The sequence below is a fragment of the Psammomys obesus genome, unplaced genomic scaffold, assembly GCF_907164565.1.
Source record: "Psammomys obesus unplaced genomic scaffold, mPsaObe1.curated_primary_1811, whole genome shotgun sequence".
In the NCBI taxonomy this organism is placed as follows: domain Eukaryota; kingdom Metazoa; phylum Chordata; class Mammalia; order Rodentia; family Muridae; genus Psammomys; species Psammomys obesus.
Genome location: NW_026596034.1, coordinates 11,994,364 through 12,018,258, shown reverse-complemented (window position 1 = coordinate 12,018,258; position 23,895 = coordinate 11,994,364). Strand labels below are relative to the sequence as shown.

General features: G+C 39.2%; 1 protein-coding gene and 1 non-coding gene across 5 annotated transcripts in view; both read left to right on the top strand.

The window, feature by feature from the left end:
* The window catches only part of Cnot1 (CCR4-NOT transcription complex subunit 1), an 81,340-nt gene that overhangs the window by 16,763 nt on the left and 40,682 nt on the right, over window positions 1–23,895 (top strand). For all 4 annotated transcript variants that reach the window (XM_055621331.1, XM_055621329.1, XM_055621330.1 and 1 more), the window contains exons 2-16: window positions 2,240–2,515; window positions 10,295–10,402; window positions 10,954–11,052; window positions 11,727–11,795; window positions 11,887–11,941; window positions 12,896–13,099; window positions 14,533–14,701; window positions 15,617–15,743; window positions 15,892–16,002; window positions 17,296–17,466; window positions 17,860–17,987; window positions 19,511–19,751; window positions 21,339–21,458; window positions 22,200–22,322; window positions 22,825–22,976. In XM_055621331.1, coding sequence (XP_055477306.1) covers window positions 2,414–2,515; window positions 10,295–10,402; window positions 10,954–11,052; window positions 11,727–11,795; window positions 11,887–11,941; window positions 12,896–13,099; window positions 14,533–14,701; window positions 15,617–15,743; window positions 15,892–16,002; window positions 17,296–17,466; window positions 17,860–17,987; window positions 19,511–19,751; window positions 21,339–21,458; window positions 22,200–22,322; window positions 22,825–22,976 — 1,979 coding nt within the window. In that variant the 5' untranslated portion in view covers window positions 2,240–2,413. The remainder of the gene's footprint in view (window positions 1–2,239; window positions 2,516–10,294; window positions 10,403–10,953; window positions 11,053–11,726; window positions 11,796–11,886; window positions 11,942–12,895; window positions 13,100–14,532; window positions 14,702–15,616; window positions 15,744–15,891; window positions 16,003–17,295; window positions 17,467–17,859; window positions 17,988–19,510; window positions 19,752–21,338; window positions 21,459–22,199; window positions 22,323–22,824; window positions 22,977–23,895) is intronic.
* Window positions 22,470–22,580, top strand: LOC129687279 (U6 spliceosomal RNA). Its single transcript, XR_008721758.1, has one exon. It is a non-coding gene; the product is annotated as a U6 spliceosomal RNA (small nuclear RNA).

The window sequence follows — 23,895 nt, the reverse complement described above, 5'->3', positions numbered from 1 at the left end:
CTCTCTGATGACTAAGGATGTTAAGTATTTCTTTAAGTGTTTCTCTGCCGTTCATTATTCCTCTACAGAGAATTCTCTTGTTAGCTCTGTACCCCATTTCTAAATTGGGTTACTTGATTTGTTGGTTTTTAACTTTTTTAGTTCTTTACATATTCTGGATATTAGCCCTCTGTCAGATAAAGGGTTGGTAAAGATCCTTTCCCAGTCTGTAGGCAGTCGTTTTGTTCTGAAGACAGTGTCCTTTGCTTTACAGAAGCTTTTCAGTTTCATGAGGTAGTGGTGTACACCTTTAATCCCAGCACTCAGGGAGGCAGAGGCAAGAGGATCCCTGGGAGTTTGAGGCTAGCCTGGTCTACAAAGGGAGTGAGTCAAGGACAGCCAAGGCTACACAGAGAAACACTGTCTCAAAAAACAACCTCCTCCCCCAAAAGAAAAACAACAGAAACAAAGCAACAAAGAGACGACTTGGTGGGTAAAGTGCTGCTGTGAAAGCATGATGACTTTTGAAAACTTGTGAAAAGATCTCCAAGCTAGGTATTTGCTTTGCAACTCCAGGGATGAGGAGTAGTTGGGGGCTTGCTGGCCAGGAAGTGTAGCATAACTTGAATTCCAGGTTCAGTGAGAGACTGACCTCCAGTCTCCCCAAAAGAAGTATGATAGAGACATCTTGACTTCACACCGACTTACTCATACCCACACAAAACATTTTTCTCTGGTTATATTGATAATAGACTACAGAGAACAAGAATAGATAGGACTGAGATTAGTTAGAAGTCTATCATAATTATGGGGAGAGACAGAATGAACTTTAGATTATTAGACTTAAAGATGGTAGAAGGAGGATGGTAGGAAGGGAGAAGATCTTGGTCTGAATAATTCAAAAAATAATAGTATCAGTTGACATTGGGAAGACTTTGCTGGCATGTAATAAAACATTGAAGCTGAGTGGTGATAACACACACACTTTCAATCCCAGCACTTGGAAGGCAGAGGCAGGCGGATCTCTGAGTGCTAGGACAGCCAAGACTACACAGAAACTCTGTCTTTGACAAAAAACAAAAATAAAACACTGAGTGGGGGAGGTCGGGGTTTTGTTTTGTCTTTAAACATACTGTGTGTTAGTTCTCAGAGAATTGTGTAATATCTGGACACCATAAAAGAGGATTGAGCTGGAGGTTGAATTAGAGAGTTAATGCTGTAGATGGTTTATTAAAATCATAGGCTGAAGTAGATTACTAAGAAAATGAATATAAAGAAGGAAAGACTGAGGTTTCTTATCTCTCTGAAGTCTCAGTCTCTTTGAGACTAAAGGCTATAGGAGTCCAAAGAAAAATTATGTGGAATCATCAGGATAAAGAACTATAACCAGGGCTGGAGAGATGGCTCAGAATTTAAGAGCACAGCCTGCTATTCCAGAGGTTCTGAGTTCAATTCCCAGCAACCACGTTATCTCAGCCATCTATAATGAGATCTGGTGCCTTCTTCTGGCCTGCAGCATAGACATAAGCAGAACACTGCATACATAAAAATAAATAAATAAATCTTTAAAAAAAATCTGTAATAGTCATCTGGGAGGGAGGTGAGAGGTCAGTTTTGTCCTAGGTGACAGATCACTTTTTTTTTTTTTGTCACACCAGGATCTATGTGGGACTCACTTTGTAGACCAGGCTGGCCTAGAATTTAGAGATTTGCCTGCCTCTGCTCCCTGAATGCTGGGATTACAGGCATGTGCCATTGCGTACAGCCTCATGAGCGCTTTCTACTTTGGCTTCTGGAGTTCTTACTTGGCTTTTAATTAATTATTGAAATTTTTACACTGTATATCCTGAAGTATAATTTTGATATTCTGAAGCAGAAGCATGGGAGGAGAGTGAATAAATGGAGTCTTGGGAACGAGTGGATACTGTAGAAAGGGGTGCTGAAAGTGAGGTATGTTTTCTTACACCCAGTCTTAGCCAAAAGCTGAGTAAGAACAGTTTCAAAATTAAATTTTAACTAAGTGTGGTTCTGAGGTTGTTAATTGAAATTGATAAAATAGACATCTCAAAAGCTACAGATTGTTATATTAAATTTAGACTCTTCCAAGGTGTTGTCTTTTAATTTAGAAGCATAACATTTTTTTATCCACAGTGGTTGAGACATCATAATTATTTTCTAAAGTGTCTTTAATAACATTTCAACTAATAAGAGATGAAAATTATCCCTCCCAACTGAGTTCTGGAATTTTATTTTTAAACAGGTGCCATGTTTCAGAACAGAGTAAAACACTTGGTAAAGAAGAACTGAAGACATTTTACAGATAACAGAGATAGCCTAATTACAAAGAAAGCATTAACCTGCCTCTGAGGTGACTAAAGGGGAATAATGGTGATTTTGCGCCGGGCTCGGCCGCCTGCTTCCGCCCCAACCAGCAATGAATCTTGACTCGCTCTCGCTGGCCTTGTCTCAAATCAGCTACCTGGTGGACAATTTAACCAAGAAAAACTACCGAGCCAGCCAGCAGGAAATACAGCATGTAAGTATTCTATTCAGAATATAAACAGCATTGAAGCAAAAACAGCTAGTTAATAATAAGTTGGCAATTTATGTGAATATGTTGTGTGACACATTAGCTTCCTATTTTTTCTTTTGCTTTAGTACAGTACATAAGTCTATGAGTATTTTTATAGCTTTTTATTTTACTATCTTTTTCTTTTAAAGATTTATTTATTATGTATATTATATTCTGCCTGCATGTATACCTGTGTGCCAGAAGATAGCACCAGATCTGTTTTATATGCTTGTGGGCCACCATGTGGTTGCTGGGAATTGAACTCAGGACCTTTGGAAGAGTTCTTAACCTTTGTGCCGTCTCTCCAGTCCTGTTTTTCTATCTGACATATAAACATAAAGCCAGCTGTAGTCTCATGTGCTTTTAAAACTGACACTTGGAAGACAGAGGCAAGTGGATCTCAGTGCATTAGAGGTCAGTCTGCTACAGAGTGAGTTTTTGGCCAGCCATGGCTCCATAAAGAAACCCCATCTCAAAACAAACATACAACAGTAACAAACCCCGAAAGGAAACCTAATGTGACTTGATTTGGTCTAGTTCCACCTTTTTTTTTTCCATTTAGCATTAATTTAAGGTGGAACAGCTCAGTGGATAAAGTGCTTGCTGTGTTTAAGTGAAGAGGAGCATTAAGATCTGTCTTTTTTAAGTATTGTGCGTTATTAAAGACTTATTATTATGTGTACAGTGTTCTGCCTGCATGTACACCTGCACACCAGAAAGGGGAATCAGATCTCATAGATGGTTTGGGAATTGAACTCAGGACCTCTGCAAGAGCAGAGTGCTCTTAAACCTCTGAGCCAAGTCTCCAGCCCACATCTCTTAAGCCCACATAAAAGCTGGGAAACTGCAGTGAGCCTGTAATCTAAGTTCTCTGGAGGCAGAGACAGGCTTCCAGGGCAGTGTGTAGATCAGCAGGATTAGCCATAATTGGTGAACGCTGGGTTCAGCCACAGACCCTTGCCTCAGTCAGTAAAGTATGATGGAGGAAGACATCTGATTTCATCCTTGGGCCTCCATAGGCGCCCTAACACTCATGCACCTGTAATATACATGTTTCCATGTGCTAACAAATACACAGGCAGCATACATAAAAGGTTGAAATTGCTCTGGAAGTACAGATCATGGTGGGGTGCTTGCTTAGCATAAGTGAGGTCCCAAGTTCAAACAATTATCTTTGAGCTTTTTAGCTCTTCTGGGTATGAAGTGTTTTTGATTCATAAGTAATGACAGTTCCATGCATCAATTTTTAAATCCTTTGAAGAAGTACCTGTTAATTTTTTTTTCTCCTCCCTTGGCCTGAGATAGGGCTTTGCAGTTAGGACCACCTGCTGCTTTTTTTTTTTTTTTTTTTTTTAGAGGTGAAAAAACTCCAGGTCCAGAGAATTCGTATGTGTACACACACACACACACACACACACACACACACACACACACACGAACATATACATAAAAAAACAAATCTTTATATCCTTCCTTTCTGTAGTGTAGATTTTACATGTGTTAGTATTTCATTTAGTCTTTATGAACGTAATGTAGCTGAGTGTGGTATAATTCTACTTGGAGATTGGAACAGAATTACTAAAGATTGAAACAAAAAAAGGATTGTTATGAGTTTGAGGCCTGCCTGGGCATCCTGTAGCTTTGTCTTGTTTATTTTTTTTTTAAAGATTTATTTATTATTTAAACAACATTCTGTCTGCATACCAGATCTTACTGTAGATAGTTATGAGCCAACATGTGGTTGCTGGGAATTGAAATCAGGACCTTTGGAAGAACAGCAAGTATTCTTAACCCCTGAACCATCTCTCCACTCCTGTAGCCTTATCTTAATTCTCTACTTTCTACGTTAGAAATGGTAGTTGATTCATAGATGACTAGCACAAGTGAAAAATGTACCTGTTTATTTTAGCCAAGTTTTTATGTATCAGTATTCAGTTTTGGTTTTTTTTATTTTGCAATGTGTACAACAATTGTAGCTTTGTTTAATTTAAAAAAAATGTTTAATACATGGACTGTTTATCCTGCCTATCCAGTTCTACCCAATGTTTTTTGTTTATTTGTTTTTGTTTTTTTTGAGATAGGGCTTCTCTGTATAGCCTTGGTTGTCCTGGACTCACTCTGTAGACCAGGCTGGACTCAAAGAGATCTGCCTGCCTCTGCCTCCAGGTTGCACTTGCACTCCTGGCTTCAGGCAATGAGTTTTAAGTTTCTTTCTTAACTATCTTTCCAAAGACAGTATGTTTGTATATATAGGAGGTGGAGATGCATATGTTAACGTCTAAAAATATGAATGACACTTGATAAACTGCCCTTTCTTTCTCCTTTTCATCCATCTATCCATCCATCCATCGATCCATCCTTTCATTTATTACAGTTTGTTCACTTTGTATCCCTGCTGTGGCCCCCTCCTCACCTCCTCTCAGTCCCAACCTCCCTCCCTCTTCTCTTGTGCCCTTTCTCTGGTCCCATGATAGGGGAGGACCTCCTCCCTTTCTATCTGACCCTAGCCTATCAGGTCTCATTAGGACTGGCTGCATCATCTTGATCTGAGTCCTGGCAAGGCTGCACCCCACAGGGGGAGGTGATCAAAGAGCCAGCCACTGAGTTCATGTCAAGAGACAGCCGCTGCCCTCCCCTTACTAGGAAACCCACTTGGAAACCGAGCAGCCTATGGGCTTCCTCTCTCTCCTTATCTTTTGGGGACAGGGTTTCACCTTATAACTGACTGACCTGGAATTCCTTTGCAGATCAGGCTGGCCTTGAACTGCCTGCCTCTGCCTCTCAAAATGATGACATTAAAGGTCCGGGCCACCAGGCCTAGTGAGTTTTATTTGAGTGTTGCCTGTAGTATGTATGTGTACCCTATGCTTATGTAGTGCCTTTGGAGGCCAGAAAAGGAAGGGTATTGGACCCCCTGGTACTGGGGCTACAAATAGTAAGCTGCCATGGAGTGCTAAGAATTGTAGTGCTCATTTTTAAAGCTCTACTTTATTTGGGGTGTTAGGCCTCTACCTCCCTTCCAACCTCCTAACCCCAAGAAGGAGATAGAAGGTTAGTGGGGAGAGGGGCCACAGACCCCTTTACTTCTCCCAGCTTGTTAGGGTCAATTGGTTCTTTTAGGACTGTACCCATCTCTATAAACAGCAAAAACAACCAGCAGTCTCCTTCAAGCTGCTATGCCCCATCTGTCTGCTCCAAACTGCCATACCATCTATCCCTTTGATCTCTCCAAACTGCTACATGCCACATACCAACACACACTCTTCTTTCTTCGGGCTCTCATATTTATATTCTAGATGGTGTCCCTCTCCATGCCACATATTATGATGCCCCACACGAGACAATTAGCAGCTATGGAAAAGCTATAGCCCAGCTAAGATCCCACACTTAGGGTTAAAACAAAAACAATTATGTAACATAACTGAGTTTTTAAGGAAGCCAAAACTTCCATTACAAAGAACCAAATCTGGGTCCTCTGCAGGAGCCTCTTAACCACCTAGTCCTGTTGGCTCTGTACAGTCAAATCGTCTAACATCTATCCAGGGATGACTCATCGCTAGTCTTTCATCCTTAGTTTCCTTGGATTAATTTTGAAAATTATATGTCCTGTGCTGGGCATGATGGTGCACACTTTTGATCTTAGCTCTTAGGAGGCAGAGGCTGGATGATATCTGAAGTAGAGGTCAGCCTGGTCTATAGATGGAGATCAGGACAGCCAGGGAGGGCTACACAGAGAAAGTGTCTGGAAAACTACGTCCTTATCAGAGAAAGAGGGAGAGGGGGAGAAGAGGGATTGAGAGGAGCAGGGAGAGAAGGGAGAGGAAGAAAGAAGGAAAGCAATTCTTACCTGTTAAGCATTTATCTGGGCTTCTTTCATGCAGGTCTTCTACTTCTGAGCTCTTTCCTCCAGCATCTGCTTTTTCTTACACATTTACCTGTTTTTATAAATAATTTAGTTTTTAGGGGGAGTCCTCTTGAAGGGGAGGCTCAAAGGACCTATGTGGTTCTCAGGGATTGAACTCTAGCTGGTAACATGTATGTTAGCCTGCTGAGCCATTTGCTGGCTCCAACCGTTACTTTTTAAATTTTGTTTGTTTTGAGATAGGGTCTCACTATGTAGCCCTGACTCTGCCTTCCAGGTGGTGGTATTCAAGGCATGTGTCACAGTGCCTAGCTCATTCACAGTTACTGCTGACAAATTTTAAGGTTTCTTTCTTTTATTTAAAAAATAAAAATATTTACTTACTATGTATACAGTGTTCTGCCTTCATGTATACCTGCTCACCAGAAGAGGGCACCAGATCTCATTGTAGATGGTTGTGAGCCACCATGTGGTTGCTGGGAATTGAACTCAGGACCTGGATTTTTCTTTTTTTGCTTTTTGTTTTCTCAAGATAGGGTTTCTCTGTGTAGCCTTGGCTATTCTGGACTTACCTTCTAGACTAGGCTGTCCTCAAGCTCACAGAAATCTGCCTGCTGCCTCTACCTACCCAAGTGCCAGGATTACAGGTGTGCACCACTGTACTGGGCTTTCTGTGGTTTTTCTTGTGGGTTTTTTTTTTTTTTTTTTTTTTTTTTTTTTTTTTATTGTGGGTTTTTTTTTTTTTTTTTTTTTTTTTGTTTCTTGAAACAGGGTCTCAATTTAGTCCTGTCTGTCGAGTAACTCACCATGTATGCCAGGTTGGCCTGGAACTCACAAGAGCCTCTGTCTCCCAGGTTCTGGGGGGGGGGGGTGTGTGCTTTAGAGGGAGAGTCCATAATGGTGGGAGAGTCATGTCAACAAGAAGCCTGAGCTGGAAGCTGAGAGATTGCATTTCCACATACATGGGACACGGAGTAAATTGGAAGTGGGGAGGATTGAGGCTCTTACAAACTCAAAGCCTGTATCCTAGAGACACACTTCCTCCAGCAAGAAGCTGTGCAACCTAAATGTTCCACACATTTCAAACACCACCACCAGTTGGGGGTACCAAGGGGCCAAAGGCATGAGTCATTAGGGGACTGTTTCTAATTCATTTTTCTTGGTTTTTATGAGACAGGGTTTCTGTCTGTCCTTGGCTGTCCTGGACTTGCTCTGTAGAACAGGCTGTCGTTGAGCTCACAGAGATCAGCCTGCCTCTGCCTCCCTGAGTTCTGGGTTTAAAGGCGTGGCCCATCATGCCCTGCGGATCTTCCTTCTTTCTTTCTTTCTTTCTTTCTTTCTTTCTTTCTTTCTTTCTTTCTTTCTTTCTTTCTTTCTTTCCTTCCTTCCTTCCTTCCTTCCTTCCTTCCTTCCTTCCTTCCTTCCTTCCTCTCTCTCTTTCTCTCTCTCTCTCTCTCTCTCCCCCTTCCTTTCCCCTTCCCTTCCGCCTTCTCCCTTCCCCCCTTTCCCCTTCTTCCCCCTTCCCCCTTCTCCCTTCCCGTATAGGCACACACCATCATCCTTTGCTAGTACTGAGTTGAGTGACTATGGATTCAGTTGTAAACATACTAAAGAAAAGGTTTATGCTGAGGAAATTTTAGTAAATTTTCCCATTTGCCTGATTGAAAACGTTTTGGTTCTTTCTTCTCTAACAGTTGTAAAAAAAATGTCTTTCCTTTTCAAAGTTAATGTAACAGTCTTAGATAATTTTCTTTATATTTATTACCCTGTAGCTCCCTCATTGCTTCTACTTGTGTTCCTTCATGTTGGTAGTGTTGCTGTCTCTGTTGCCATGTGTATAATGGGGTGTTGTGTTTTATGAGACAGTGTATCTTGCTGTGTTGCCCAGTCTTCTCTTGAGTTTTGACTGAAGGTGGCCTTAGGTCTCTGCCCATCTTAATAGCTAGAACTTCAGATGCAAACCACTGTCCCTGGATTGCTGGTGTGTTTTTTCTATTTTAGAACCTTTGAGCTCTGAGTTTTCCTTAATCCTCTCTTCATGGATATCTTAGCTTGCATCTTTCTTTTTTGAGTGGGGGGATACTGACTCACATACTTACATCCCGTCTTTATGATAGTTTTACTTCTTGTTACTGGTAATAAATTTCTTCTGTATGCTTTTCTTCCCATGAAAATGTATTTTAAGACTTTCTCTCCTATGGTACATTCTGGGGACCAAACTCAGATAAAAACAAGCACTTTGATCCATCGGCCATTTTGCAAGTTCAGGACAGTCTTCCTTTTTTTAAAAAGTATTTTATGTGTTAGGGTAGATTTGTGCATGCCACAGTTCATATAACCGTGGTCCTGGCTCTTTTGTTTCTTCTACCTTGTGGCTCCTGGGAATGAACTGTGATTGGTCAGGGTGGGTGGCAAGTGTTTCTATCCACTGAGCCATCTCATGGCCCATTTAATCCGAAGGTCAGTACAGTTCCTATCCCAAAGTAGATTGTTAAGTATTTTATTGATTACTTATTTATTTAGTTTGAGTCAGAGTCTGACTTAGTAGCCTAGGCTGACTAGAGCTTGAAGCACTCCTGTCTTGGCTTCCCTTAGTTCTGTCATTACAAATGTGTACAGCCCTGCCCAGATATTTGTAATGCTGCCTTCTCCCATCCCCCCCCCCTTTTTTTTTTCTGAGACAGGCTTTCTCTGCACAGCCATGGCTGCCCTGGAACTTGCTCTGTAGACCAGAGCTCACAGAGATCCACCTGCCTCTGCCTCCCAAGTGTTAGGAACAAAGGTATGCGCCACCACTGCCTGGCTTGTAATACCTTTTTTTGGAGCTAATTTTATTATTTTGGGGGGATTTTAATATAATTACATAATTACCCTCTTCTCCTTTTCTCTCTCCACACCCTCCCATATGCCTCCGCTTGCTCTCTTTCAAATTCATGGCCTCTTTTTTTCATTAATTGTTGTTACATACGTACATATTTCAAAATACATAAATATAACATGCTCAGTCTGTATAATGTTACTTGCCATGTATATTTTCATGACTGACCATTTGATACTGAATAAGCAATTGGAGTGCTCTTTTGTTGGACAGTCTTATGTCTTTGCTGGCCTTCCTTAAACTTGCTGTGCACCTGAGGATGGCCTTATATTTTCAGTATTTCTATATTTGCCTCCCTAGTTACTGGGTGGGATTACAGACATACACTACCATGTTTGAGTTACTTTTAATGTCTAATATTTATGCCATATATTAGAGATTTATTTACTTGTTTGTGTATATGTGTACCTGTGGAGGCCAGATGAAAAATTTAAATTTCTTCTACCTTGTGTTAGGAGGCAATCATGAGCCTTCCTGATATAGGTAAAGGAAATTGGAATTATGAGATTTTTGCTGTAAAATTTTGTTAAATAGAAACCCCCATATATTTTGTACTAAATGCCATCAAATATTAACTTATTTTTGCTATAAGTATTGGCCATCATGCCAGATTATGTGGGTTGATTACTGGCAGGTTTGTGTTGGGCCAGTTTAAAAAGAATAAATTTAAAAGCAATCAGTGCATATAGGTACTTCAGGGTCTTCTGCCACAGAGACTTTCTCAAACTTGCTCTGTAGCTTGAGGCTGTCCTTGGAATCCTGACCTACCATTCTCTGAATCCTAAGAGCTAGGTTTAAAGGCCTATGCTGTTATAGTCAGCAGTAATTCCTGTAACTGTTGCTACAAGATGAATTTTACCACAGAGGCTGATTTTCCTAGAACTGTATTTAATTTTGCTGTTGGAGAATAAGATCTAGAGTGTCATGCATACTACGCAAGGTCTACCTACTATGTCCCTAGACCTTATTTTTTTCCAAATTCCCTCTTGTTTTTGTGTTTCAGATTGTGAATCGGCACGGTCCTGAGGCAGACAGGCATTTATTACGCTGTCTATTTTCACATGTGGATTTCAGTGGCGATGGTAAAAGCAGTGGCAAAGATTTCCATCAGGTATTTGGTGAATACAGAGATTATATCTATTATCCCCAATCACTTTGTAAATTTGCAGTTTTAGGTATCATGTGTGAGCACTCTGTACAGAATAATGTACAGAACATAATCTTACAAGGGTAGCTAAGAGGTATTGTGGATTCTTCTATACTTTTCTTTTTCTGCCTGTCTGCATACTGGTGACAGTCTAATTTAGGATTAGGGAGCTGCTGCTCGATCTGCCTGGCGAAGGAGCAGGAATGGGGGGATGGCCTCCTTGACAGAGTAGACAGGACAGCTCATATTTTGAACTGAATCTCTTTGGCTTGATTTTCAAAATTCTCAGTTAATTATATTGTTTATGATTTATTAATGGATTCTAATGTGGATATTTGGTTTGACACTGATTATGGATGGGTTTTGTATAGTTAAATGTCATTTTTAAAGAGCTGATTTTGGTAGTAAAACTATACATTATCTAATGTTCATAGGTTTTCTTTACCTTTATGTGAGGTGATAGCTAATACTAATGGAAGTTCTTTTTTTTTTTTTTTTTTTTTTATTCTTTGAAGACACAGTTTCTGATTCAGGAGTGTGCCTCACTGATTACAAAGCCAAATTTTATCTCAACATTGTCATATGCCATTGATAATCCATTGCACTACCAGAAGGTTAGTATATTTTTGTCTTTAGCAAGATGGTGAAACTATCTCTCCCTTTTATTTTTGATACAGGTCTTTCTGTGCAATCTAGGCTATTCTCTCTGTCTTCTCAGTGCTGGCTATTGTAGACATGTAACACCACTCTCAATTAGAATATGCTGTCTAATACTAGGTTATTAAAAATATCTCTCAGCTTTTGCTTTTGGAGTTTTGGTGTTTGTTTTGTTTTGCTTTTTAAAGACCTGGTCTCTATGTAGCCTTGGCTGTTGTGGAGCTCTCTGTGTAGACCAGGCTGCTTAGAACTCACAGAGAGCCACCTGGCTGGCTCAGGAATGTGGGATTAAAGACATGTGCTACCACACCTGTATTTCTTAATTTTTTTTTTTTCCCTTTTAAGTAGTGTCCTATCTTAAAATTTGAATGATTGATTTTCTTTTGTAACTTTCTGAGAGAATCAGAGCAGTTGCTTGGTAGTAAATGGAAACTTAAAAAAAAACCAGAGTGGGTCAAGGGTCAAATTTTGTCAATTCTAGAAATAGTATATTGCTTGTAGTGGTACAGAATCCTTTACATGTATATTGTGCCATAATTGGACGAACTAATACTTCAAAAACTTGTGAAAATTTTTATACCCTTAAAAAAAAACCAAAAAGTTCAATCTTTAAAAAATTGTTATATTTCAGAGTTTAAAGCCTGCGCCCCACTTATTTGCCCAGCTGAGTAAAGTTCTCAAGTTAAGTAAAGTACAAGAGGTAAGTGTCCTGAGAAAAGAGATATAGGCAGAAATGATAGTTAAAAATAACCATTTGGCTCTTTTGTTAATGTAACTCCTTCTCGTTTTAGGTAATTTTTGGTCTTGCCCTTTTGAATTCTTCTAGCTCAGATCTCAGGGGTTTTGGTAAGTTATTTTATCCTAAGTATTTAAGATTCTTTCTTGGTTGCTTTTTTAAAATTCATGTTCTTGTGGTGTTAAGGTTCAAATCCTAGAGCTTTGGCCACATTAGACGAGATCTCTCCCTCTAAGCTATATCCCTGGGTTCTTAACCAGTTTTTATTATTGTTTTAATATTTCATTTATGCATGTGTGATTGTATACCTGTGTGTATGTGCACCACATGTATACCTGAGAGGGCTAGAAAAGAGTGTCAGGCTCCAGCTTTTGTTTTCAAGACAAAAATCTTGCTTGTGCAGTCCAGGCTAGCCTCTACTCTGTAGTCACCTAAGTGCTGAGATTACAGTCATGTGCTCCTTACTGTGCCTGGCCCAACTCTTCTTTTTTTTTTTAAGATTTATTTATTAATTATACCACATTCTGCCTGCATGTGTATCTGCGCACCAGATCTCATTATAGATGGTTGTGAACCACCATGTGGTTGCTGGGAATTGAACTCAGGACCTTTCGAAGAATAGTCAGTGTTCTTAACCTCTGAGCCATCTCTCTAGCCCCACTTTTTTTTTTTTTTTTTTAAGACAGGTTCTCTTTATTAATATAGCTCTAGGCTGTCCTATAACTCTTGTGTAGACCAAACTGGCCTCAAAACTCAAGCACTCACCTGCTTCTGCCTCACAAGTATTGGGGTTAAAGGCACCATACCCAGCTCTAGTCTTGTTTTTAACGTATCATTTTATAGTGTTAGTTGTGTTCACAATGTTGTATAACTGATTTCAGAACCTTTTCATTTGATAAAAAGTTTATATCCTTTTGTCAGTCACTGTCTCAATATACCCCTTAGAGCTATGTGAAAGCATGAGAAAGGCAAAATGTATGTTGGTGAACACAAAGGGTAATCATTTAAATAATTTTTTATTATGTTATGATGTAAAAAAATATCTTGGTTTATTTGACTTTTAGCTGCCCAGTTTATCAAGCAGAAGCTTCCAGATCTCCTGCGTTCTTACATTGACGCAGACGTCAGTGGAAATCAAGAAGGTGGCTTCCAAGATATAGCAATAGAGGTCCTACACCTCCTACTCTCCCATCTCCTTTTTGGGCAGAAGGGAGCCTTTGGAGTTGGCCAGGAACAGATAGACGCTTTTCTTAAGACACTGCGCAGAGGTAAGGCACAGCCTATCACAGGTGATCATAAGCCATGATAAAAAAGTATGTCGGCATATAAGTGTAGATAGTTTCTTGTTCCTTGTTTTTAGACTTTTAACGAAAAACTATAATTTTAAATGTAAAAGGGCTAGTAGCACTTTGTTAAGGAATAAGTATGAAGTGAACCTAATTTCATCTGTGATGTTTTTGTTATATAAGTAAAATCACAGTTAAAAGTAGGCGTATTTCTTTGCTGCCTTTTCTCTTTAGGGAGACTACCTTATAGTAACAGGCTGTTTTTAATTTGAAAGGCTGGCCACTTTTTGTTAGCTTCTTTCTTTCTTTTCTTTCTTTCCTTCCTTCCTTCCTTCCTTCCTTCCTTCCTTCCTTCCTTCCTTCCTTCCTTCCTTCCCTCCCTCCCTCCCTCCCTCCCTCCCTCCCTTTTCTTCCTTCTTCTTCCCTCTTCTTCCCTCTTCCCTTCCCTCTTCCCTTCCCTCTTCCCTTCCCCCTTCCCTTCCCCCTTCCCTCTTCCCTTCCCTTTTCCTTTCTTTTCTTTCTTTTTTCTTTCTTTTCAGAGTAACACAGGGTTACTCTGTGTCGCCCTGGTTATCCTGAAACTCACTCTGTAGACCAGGTTGGCCTTGAACTTAAGGGAGATTCCTCTGCATCTGCCTCCTCAGTGCTGGGGTTAAAGGCTTATGCTACCATGTCTAGCTAGGTTGGCCACTTTTGATAATATTTGTATTATTTGTTAGGCAGTTGGCTTTGTAAGTCATGATCAATAATTCCCCAACCTCTAATCTCCTTAAAAAAAGAAAAAGAAAGAAATATGACTAATCCACTTCCTGTTTGTGTAGTTGAAGCTGCATCAACTTTTTCAGATACAAGAAACTGTATAATTGTAGTGAATTCTGTTTTTTATATGGGAATTATTTTGTTGTGAAAGTTTTAACATATGGTATGAATTGATAAACAGGTATTGGGATATACACATGAAAAGTTAAAAAGTATATACACAAGCAGTTGTTCTGAGGTACCCAAAGAGTCAAAGGTTGGTTTGAAGTTACAATGTGGGCTAGCTTGAGAAAATTCAATAAACTTAGTATTTTTTAAGACAGGGTGTTTGTATGTGTGGGTGTTTTGTTTTGTTTGTAGTCCTGGGTGTTCTAGAACTCACTATGTAGACCAGGCTGACCTTGAACTCATAAAGGTCTACCTGCCTTTACATCCTGTGTTCTGGGATTAAAGTTTTATAACACCTAAACTGCTTGGTTTTGGATATGAACTTACAGCAGGATTGGGTCTGCAGGGATTTAGAGAAATTGCAGGAAGAGAGATACACATTTTTGTGTTGCTGGATATCAAACCCAGGGTCTCAGGCGCTACACAGACTCTTACAATATGTTGTTTTTTAGTTGTTTATAACAGTTGTATTCTCTTTTTTTCTTCAGATTTTCCCCAAGAGCGTTGTCCTGTGGTGCTTGCACCACTTTTATACCCTGAAAAACGGGACATTCTAATGGACAGGATTTTGCCTGATTCTGGAGGGGTAGCTAAAACCATGATGGAGAGCTCTCTGGCTGATTTCATGCAAGAAGTAGGCTATGGCTTTTGTGCAAGGTTGGTAGATAGACATGCCAAAATTGTAGTTGTTTTTAAGCATAATTGTTGAAAACAAGTATACAAAATTGCTTGGTTATCATGTACTTCAGAATTGTTGATTCTGAATTTTGCCCTTCCACATACTAGCATTGGTGTCAACTATAAATATTCTAGGGTTGAACTTGTGACTTCTTATCCCTGCCAGTTTCTAAAATTTAGGAACCATGTTCTTGGTTTAGATACCAGGCTAGTCATATTTTAGCATTATGCACTCACTTGCCTATTTTGAATTAAACTTCTACAAGCAACATGAAAAGGATAGGGTCCATTTTCAGGGCTTTCTAAATATTAGAGTAATCAGATTCAACTTCGAGTGTAAAGTTAACTTTATTCTGGTGCTGGTGAGAGCTCAGCTGGTTGAAGTGTTTGCTGAGCTCCATGCCCTGAGTTCAGTCTCTGGAACCCATTTGAAAGAAGGAGAGAACATATTCTGGCCAAGTTGTCTTCTGTTGTCTGCGCAAAGTGCATGTGTGTGCATGTGCGCCCTCACATACTTAGCGTAGTTTAAAAAGGAAGTTGATTCACACTGAAATTGAAGCTACTAGTTGGCTGCGATGGCACACACCTGTGATCCCAGCGCTCAGGGAGGCAGAGGCAGGCGGAGCTCTGAGTTTGAGGCCACCCTGGTCCACAAAGTGAGTCTAGAAAAGTGTAGAGGCTACACAGAGAAACCCTGTCTTGAAAAAACAAAAAATTGAAGTTACTATTTTTCAGCTAATGAATTTTATGTTTCTAGTTGTATAAAAGTAACACAAAGCATAAATTTCACTATGTTAAGCATTTCATACCACTGCTCATTTATTAGTAGTATTTTTTAGTCTTGGTATATGAGGTAGTAGGAAGAATATTCTTAAAGTTTTATTTTTGTTTCAGTATTGAAGAATGTCGCAATATAATCATGCAGTTTGGTGTTCGGGAGGTCACAGCTGCCCAGGTTGCCAGGGTTTTGGGAATGATGGCTCGGACTCATTCAGGATTAACAGATGGTATTCCATTACAGGTTTGTTGAATTTAGTTGTTAGACCAAAAGACTTAATATCCTGTCCTCTTTATTCTGTTTATTGAAGCGTAGTATGATTGGTTGATCGAAAGATGAGAAGAAAACCTTTATTAGTTTGATTTGCTTAATTGTAGTTTTACTTTTACAGAGCATTTCTGCTCCTGGCAGTGGGATCTGGAGTGATGGAAAAGATAAAAGTGAGGGCGCACAGGCACACACATGGAATGTAGAGGTCTTGATTGATGTTCTTAAAGAACTGGTAAGTGTGTGTGATCAGGGCTTTGGATTCCTAATATATACCAAGAGGTGTGTGTGTGTTTGTTTGTTTTAGCTGAATAGGAGCAACAGTGTTTGCGTGTTTTTGTTTAAGATTTTATTTCATGCATGAGTACTCTATCTGCATATACACCTGCATGCCAGAAGAGGGCATCAGATCCTAATGTAGATGGTTGTGAGCCACTATGTAGTTACTGGGAGTTGAACTCAGGACCTCTGTAAGAAAAGACAGTACTCTTAACAGCTGAGCCATCTCTTCATCCTGCAACAGTGTTTTCTAATATCTCAGCTTCGTTAGTTGAAAAAGCAATGAAGCATTTACGCTAATTATACATTCAAATAGTACATAATCAAATTCAAATTAGGAGCTGTCACTTTCCAGTTGTGGGTGCGTTGTATGTATGGTGGAGGCTAGAGCTTGGCTGTGGGTTCCTTCCTTCCTTTTTGGAACAATACCTTACTGAGTCTAGAGTCACTGATTCAGCTGGGTTTTCTGGCCAGTGACCTCGGTAGATCTAAGTGATGTGTTGTCCCCATTCCCTACCCAGCCTGTGATTACAAATGCACGCAACCATGCCCCGTTTTTTTTTGAAGGTTCTGCGTATTGGACTCAGGTTTTTGTGGCTGGCACAAATAAGCCATCTCTGTAGACCCTACTTTATTCTGTAGACCCTACTTTATTTACAGTTCTGATTTAAAGTGGTATATGGTTAAGTGCATTCTTTGGAAAGGTTCTGGGATAGGCTAATTTGTTGCAAAGTAATAAGTAAAGAATTATTGACCCTGCCATGGTGGCACAGGTGTTTAGTCCAAGCACTCTGGAGGCAGAGGCAGATGGATCTCTGTTTGTTTGAGGCCATCCTGCTCTACAGAGCAAGTTCCAGGACAGCTCGGCTCTACAAAGAAACTCTGTCTCGTCATGCGTCCAATTCTTGTAAGGAACAGGCTGTGATGGTACATACCTTTAATCTCAACACTTGAGGGAGGGGAGGGACAGTTAGGCTGATCTGGCTGAGTTCAAGGCCATCCTGGTCATATACTGAGTTCTAGGCTGGCCTTGGCTGAAATTTTATAAAGTGTGAGACCTAGCCTGGGAAAGTACAGAACAAAATGAAAAAACCTTATAAAGAAGCTTATTGAAATCTGCTAAATGGATATTGTTGGATAGTCTAAATAGAATACTCTGACTATATTTAAGAATTATTGTGACTTGGCCAAAGCAACAATATTTACCCATATTTGTTCTTTTAACTTTTAAATGTTTTCACCTGTTTAGAACCCAAGTTTGAATTTCAAGGAAGTAACTTATGAACTGGACCATCCTGGATTTCAAATTCGTGACAGCAAAGGACTTCACAACGTGGTTTATGGTATTCAGAGAGGCCTGGGCATGGAAGTGTTTCCAGTTGATTTTATATATAGGCCTTGGAAACATGCAGAAGGCCAGGTAAGAATGATGCTTAGCTCTAGAATGAAGAAATAATAACTTGTATTAGGGTAGTTTACCCTTTTATTGCAGTATTAAGAGAACTTATTTTTCATAGCTCAGGGAAGTGTGGCTTGCCATCTGGTTTATGTTTATATTTCAGTTTTAGAACAGATCAGAATTGAGCTGTGGCAGTCAAGCTTTTCCAGTTTGATAATGCTTCTCTCTGCAAACCATTTTATTGTCACTTTCTATCTTTCTGAACTATATGATTTGCAAAGGGCAAATATTGCTGCCCTCTCCCCCCAAGTCAATTAACAATCCCGAGATGAGCATCATGATAGTGGTTCATATTTTTGCAGCATCCCTAGTTCTTAATGGCAGTAAGGACTTTGTCTTTTTTTTTTTCCCCAGCTGTCCTTCATCCAGCATTCCCTGATAAACCCAGAGGTCTTCTGCTTTGCTGACTACCCCTGTCATACTGTTGCCACTGATATTTTGAAAGCACCACCAGAGGATGACAATCGAGAAATTGCCACATGGTAAACGCTTTTTTGAAATACAAACCTCATCTTGAGCAAGTAACACTGTTCACATATTTGTATTTCTAGTGGAGTTTCCCCTGTCCCTATCCTGGGGTCTGCCCCCTCCCCCCTCCCGTTTCTCTGTGTAGCCTTGGCTGTCCTGGAGCTCACTCTGTAGACCTGGCCTCTTATAAAGGATGCTGAATAAAACTTCTTTTTTAGTTAAATTGTCACTAGTTAAATCTTTGTTTTTCTGAAGTCTGATCTTTAGTTATTTTCAATATTAAAATCTAATTGGCTCAAAAAGCATCTTTTTAAGGCATTATTACAGCCTTATTCTTTTCCTCATGGACTAAATGTAAGGTTGGATTTTTAGATATTTCTTTTTCTTTTTTTAAGATTTATTTATTATGTGTACAGTGTTCTGCCTGCATGTGTACCTGCAAGCCAGTAGAGAACACTATATTTCATTATAGATGGTTGTGAGCCACCATGTGGTTGCTGGGAGTTGAACTCAGGACCTTTGGAAGAGCAGCCAGTGCTCTTAACCTCTGAGCCATCTCCTCAGCCCCCTCTTTTTTTTTTTTTTTTTTTAAAGACCGGTTTTCTCTGTGTATAAAAGCTCTGGCTGTCCTGGTCTCACTTTGTAGGCCAGGGTGACTCTGCCTCCATAGCGCTGGGTTCAAAGGTGTGCACCACCACTATCTGGCCTTTAGTTATGACAACCAGATTTTAATTAATTTGTGTTATAGACCTCACACTTTGTACCACACCTGAAGACAGCTGCTGAAAACCGAGCCTTACCATAATAAGTGTTTAGGCTGTATTTTGTTGATAGGCATTTTATCATATAAATTGTCTTATGTATATATTTTAGATTTTTGTTTTGTATTGTTTTGTTCTTTTGTTTTGGAGACAGGGTTTCTTTCTATAACTGCCTTGGCTATCCTAGCCTTGAACTCACAAAGATCTTCCTGCTTCTGCCTCCCTAGTGCTGGGATTAAGGGTGTATACCACCACACCTGGCATATTTTGAATTTTTTTTAAACTATTGTTTTCTAAACTATTGTTTTTCATCGAAGTCATAAAAATCTTTGTAATGAGGATCTGTGTATGATTGTGCAAATCACTTACTGATTGTTAATTTGAATTTCTTTTAAAATTAATCTATACACATAGCAGCTTCTCCCCCCCCCCCCCCCCCAAAATATTTTTATGAAATCAAGGACTTTTTACATTTTAGGCAAGTTTTTTTTTTTTTTTTTTCCTTTTCTGCTATAACTCCAACGATGTGTACTTTTAAAAAACTCATGGCAGCCACTTAAAAATATTCTCTAATACCAAGGCATGGTAAAAGTGTGATTTATGTAGTTTTAATTTGTAGCTGATATTGCTTCATTTGGAGTGAATTTGATGGCTAGAGATAAAACTTTTTGATAAAGTGCCTATAAGGACCTGGGCTTAGTGCCTAACACTCAAAAAATGCAGTTTAAAAAATACAGTTACTATTTTCAATGATCAAGCATCTTCGTTCTTGTTAGGAAAAGCTTGGATTTGATTGAATCTCTCCTGAGGCTTGCAGAGGTTGGGCAGTATGAGCAAGTGAAACAACTCTTCAGCTTCCCTATCAAACACTGTCCAGACATGTTGGTATTGGCCTTACTACAAATCAACACCTCCTGGCACACATTACGCCATGAACTCATCTCTACTTTGATGCCAATTTTCCTTGGAAACCATCCTAACTCTGCCATTATTTTGCACTATGCATGGCATGGGCAGGTAAGAGAAGCAATTTGCTTATCAGTTTTCCATTTCAGTTATTGATATTTTTAAAAATCTCTGGTGTTCAAGGCTAGAGTATTGGTTCAGCAGTTAAAAGAGTGTTTGCTGTTCTTCTAGAGGACCTGGGTTCGTTTCCCAGCATCCACTCAGTAGCTGCCAGCCATCTATAACTCTAGTTCAAGGGTAGCCAACATCCTCTTCTCACCTCAGATGGCACCTGGCACGCGTGTGTGTACATGTTGCACAAGGTGTATCTGTAGGAAAACATTGCCACGTTAAATAAATAAATAAATCTGAAAGTCACATAAGTTTAAAAAATGAAAATTCTCAGTGTTCCAATAGACATGTATTGTCATCAAACAGGTTTTTCTTTTAGGATCCTATTGTCATTTCTATAAAAGTACCAAAGAGCTAGGATGTTAGATATTAAAATTCAGCATCCTTAAAACTTGGTAATTGCTGTGATACATATTTCTTTGACATCCATCAAGAGTTACATAGTTACTTTAAAAGCACAAGGTCCTCGTGTTACTTTCAGCAATAATTTCAGAAAGTCAGAAATGAGTCTTTGTTTTGTTTTAGAATCGTGTATCCCAGGTTGGCCTGGAAATACCTATGTAGCAAGATGATAACTTTCAATTTAGGATCACCAGGTTCTGTGGCACAGGGCTTTGAGTGTGCTAAGGCAGCAGTCTAGCAGTTCAACTGTATTCCCCAGCCCAATGGTAGCTTTAAATGGAATTGTTTATCTCTCCTAAGTAGAACATTTGATTTTTATTGCTATTACTTTTTTTTTTTTTTCTTAAGATGCTGTCTCTCTTATTTTGTGTGGTTGTGGTATGTATATACTCTGTTAGTGTACATGCATTCACAGGGTTAGGCTTTCCTATCTGTCTTTTTCTCTTCCTTCAACCTAGTGCTGGGCTGGCAGCTAGCAAGCCCAGTGACCTTCCTGTTTCCACTCTTATATTGCAGGGTTACACTCGTGCAGATTCTGAGATGCTCATCTTGAAAGCAAGCTCTTTTACCTGTTGAGCCTTTCTCTGTCCCTTCACCTCTAATTTTATAGACTCTGCTTGCCAAGTAAATCTCCTTATGGCCCTAACCCTGTAAGGGAAAAAGGATCTCTCCCTGGCCTGGGACTCTTGAGTGCCAGGGTTACAGGATTGTGCTACTGTGTCAAATGAACCTGCCTTAAAATTTGTATGTTCACGCAGGGCCTTTTGGATGCATCAGAGACAAACGCTATCCTCAGAGAAATCAGGAACTCTTGGTTTCACATACTGCATGCTGAGATGATAGGCACAGATTAGTGCACTCGGCTTGTTAGATCTTAACTTTGTGTTTGAAAATGAATAGTCAGACTTACACGCTCATAGGAAAATATAACTTTTTGAGTAGTTGACTAGGTTTTGGAAGATGTAAAGAGTTTCTGTAATTACATAGTATTGAGCCTTAGCTTAGTTCTTATATTGTTACCTTTTTCTTTCCTAAGTAGAACATGAAAAATTAGCTAGGCATTTGTAATAATACCTATCAAATGGCTAGCTGGGTTGCCATTTAACCTTCCCTCCTCTTTCCTAGGGACAGTCTCCATCAATTCGCCAACTTATAATGCATGCAATGGCAGAATGGTATATGAGAGGGGAGCAATATGATCAGGCCAAATTGTCTCGAATACTTGATGTGGCCCAGGACTTGAAGGTAACTTCAGAGGAACACACAATAGTGGTTTATTAATGATTAACACATTTTAATGTAGTATACACGTGTTAGGAATAATTTACATGTTATTAGATCATTTGAATTAAGGTTTACAATTTTGTACATTGAAAGGTAACGATAATAGTTGCAGATAGGAGGTAAACATAACATTTATTTTTTGTTGATCTGTCTTAAAGAGTGGTTGCTTTGATTGTTTTGGGGATATTCAGAATTGAACATCATGGATTTAGACATGTAGGGAAACATTCCACAACTAAGCTGTATAGCTAGCCTTGCAAGGAAGTGATGATTGAGCTTTGGTCATGTATAATGTATAAGATACAATTTTGTAGAAAGTGGGTTAATTTCAACTATAGGAAATTTGTTATAATCTTCTGCTGGTTATCTAAGTATTCATCACTGTTAATATAAGTGATTTAATTGTGCTTAGGTTTATTAAGCGTGTGGATGCTAAAAAATAGGGAAGGGTTATTATTTGTGCTATTGCTTTGCACTTGATTTTGTTAATTGAAAAAGAGCCAAGTAGTTTAATTATAAAGGTAGACATGAGTTGACATTTTAAACAGGGCCTTAATTCTAAATAGAGTACTCCCTTTTAAAAAACTGTGACCAAGGAAATAGTAGATGTTATATTTAAAATAGACATGTTTGTTAAAAACAGGAAGGAGAAAGTAGTACAAAGAAGTGGTTATTACTTGACTTTGTAAATGTTTCCCTTAGGCCTTGTCGATGCTGCTAAATGGCACTCCGTTTGCCTTTGTTATTGACCTTGCTGCACTTGCTTCACGGCGAGAATACCTCAAACTTGACAAGTGGTTAACAGATAAAATAAGAGAACATGGGGTAAGCAGTATGTAGGAATTGCTTGCTCATTTCTTTATAAATTTGCTAGTTAAAATGTCTAAAGAAACTTTAAAAAAAATGATCATTTAAAAAAAATTGGTGGCTAAAATGTCTTAGAAAACATTTTTTTTTTTAATGTTGCTGGAGGTGCTCGCTTCGGCAGCACATACATACACTAAAATTGGAATGATACAGAGAAGATTAGCATGGCCCCTGGGCAAGGATGACAGGCAAATTCGTGAAGCGTTCCTTATTTTTAGGAATACAAAGTTAACAAACTGTAACTAATATTAAAAAAATAAAAAGTAAAAAAAAAAGGTTGCTGGAGATTGAACCCATGACCTGGTGCATGCTAGGCCATTGCTTTACCTCTGAGTCACCTCCCTATTCCAAGAAGTGCTCTTTTAAGATGACATCTAATGTGTTGTTTATTGTAGATGGTAGTTACTATGTTTCAGTTTGAAAGCATTTAAGATAAACACTGAAGTATTTTCTTTTTTAGGAGCCTTTTATACAAGCATGTATGACTTTTTTAAAGAGAAGGTGCCCTTCTATTTTGGGTGGACTTGCCCCAGAGAAAGATCAGCCCAAAAGTGCTCAACTTCCTGCTGAAACTCTAGCAACAATGTTGGCTTGTCTGCAGGCTTGTGCAGGGTAAGAACCTTGAGAATGCTTGGAAATGACTATATTGGGCCAGGTTGGTGTGGTTTATGCCCATAATCACAACACCTAGGAGGTAGAAATTGCTGGATCATTATGAGTTCTTTCGAGGCCAGCTTAGTTTTCATGATTGAGTTCCCGACCTAAGGGCTGCATGGAAAGACCCTGTCAAAGCCAAGACAGTCAATCAAAAATTTTTGTTTAATGATTATTCATTTGGAAAAACTGAGCTTTGAACGAAAGTGATACTGTGGGGCTGAGGTCAGAGATCTCTGTGAGTTCCTGGCCATCCAGGGAGAAGAGGCCTGGTCTTGGGAGGGGGGGGGGGCTTCCAAGTTACTACAGTGCTAACAGTGTATTTTAATAACACCGTTGAATGAAAATGTGACTTGTATTTCCTTTCTTTGACTTGTCTTCTCAAAAGTGCTGGGTTGTATGGGCTTATTTATGGATTTTGTTTTGTTTTTTCGAGACAGGTTTTCTCTGTGTAGCCTTGGTTGTCATGGATGCCTTTGTAGAGCAGGCTGGCCATGAACTCAAGAGATCTACCATGTCCAACTATGTATTTATGGATTCTTAATTGTCTTGAAATACATATATGACTCATTATCACTATATGATTATCTTAATTAAACCATCCTTTTAGTAAATGTTGAAATTGAGGCTAATTAAGAGACTTTCAACTCTTTTGAAGTTCTCCAAATTTTTCTGTGACTCTGTACCAAGGTCAGTTGGTACATTCCTGTAGAATTGCAAAGCAACTCTGGGTGTCAGAATTGCTGTGTTTCATCTTAAGGTCATTATCAGGCCTTGCAAGACTATTTTAAAACAAGTGATTGAGATTTGATTAGGAGTAATGTATGAGATAAAATTTGTAGAAAATTGGTTAATAAGTAAATTGATTTGCTAATAA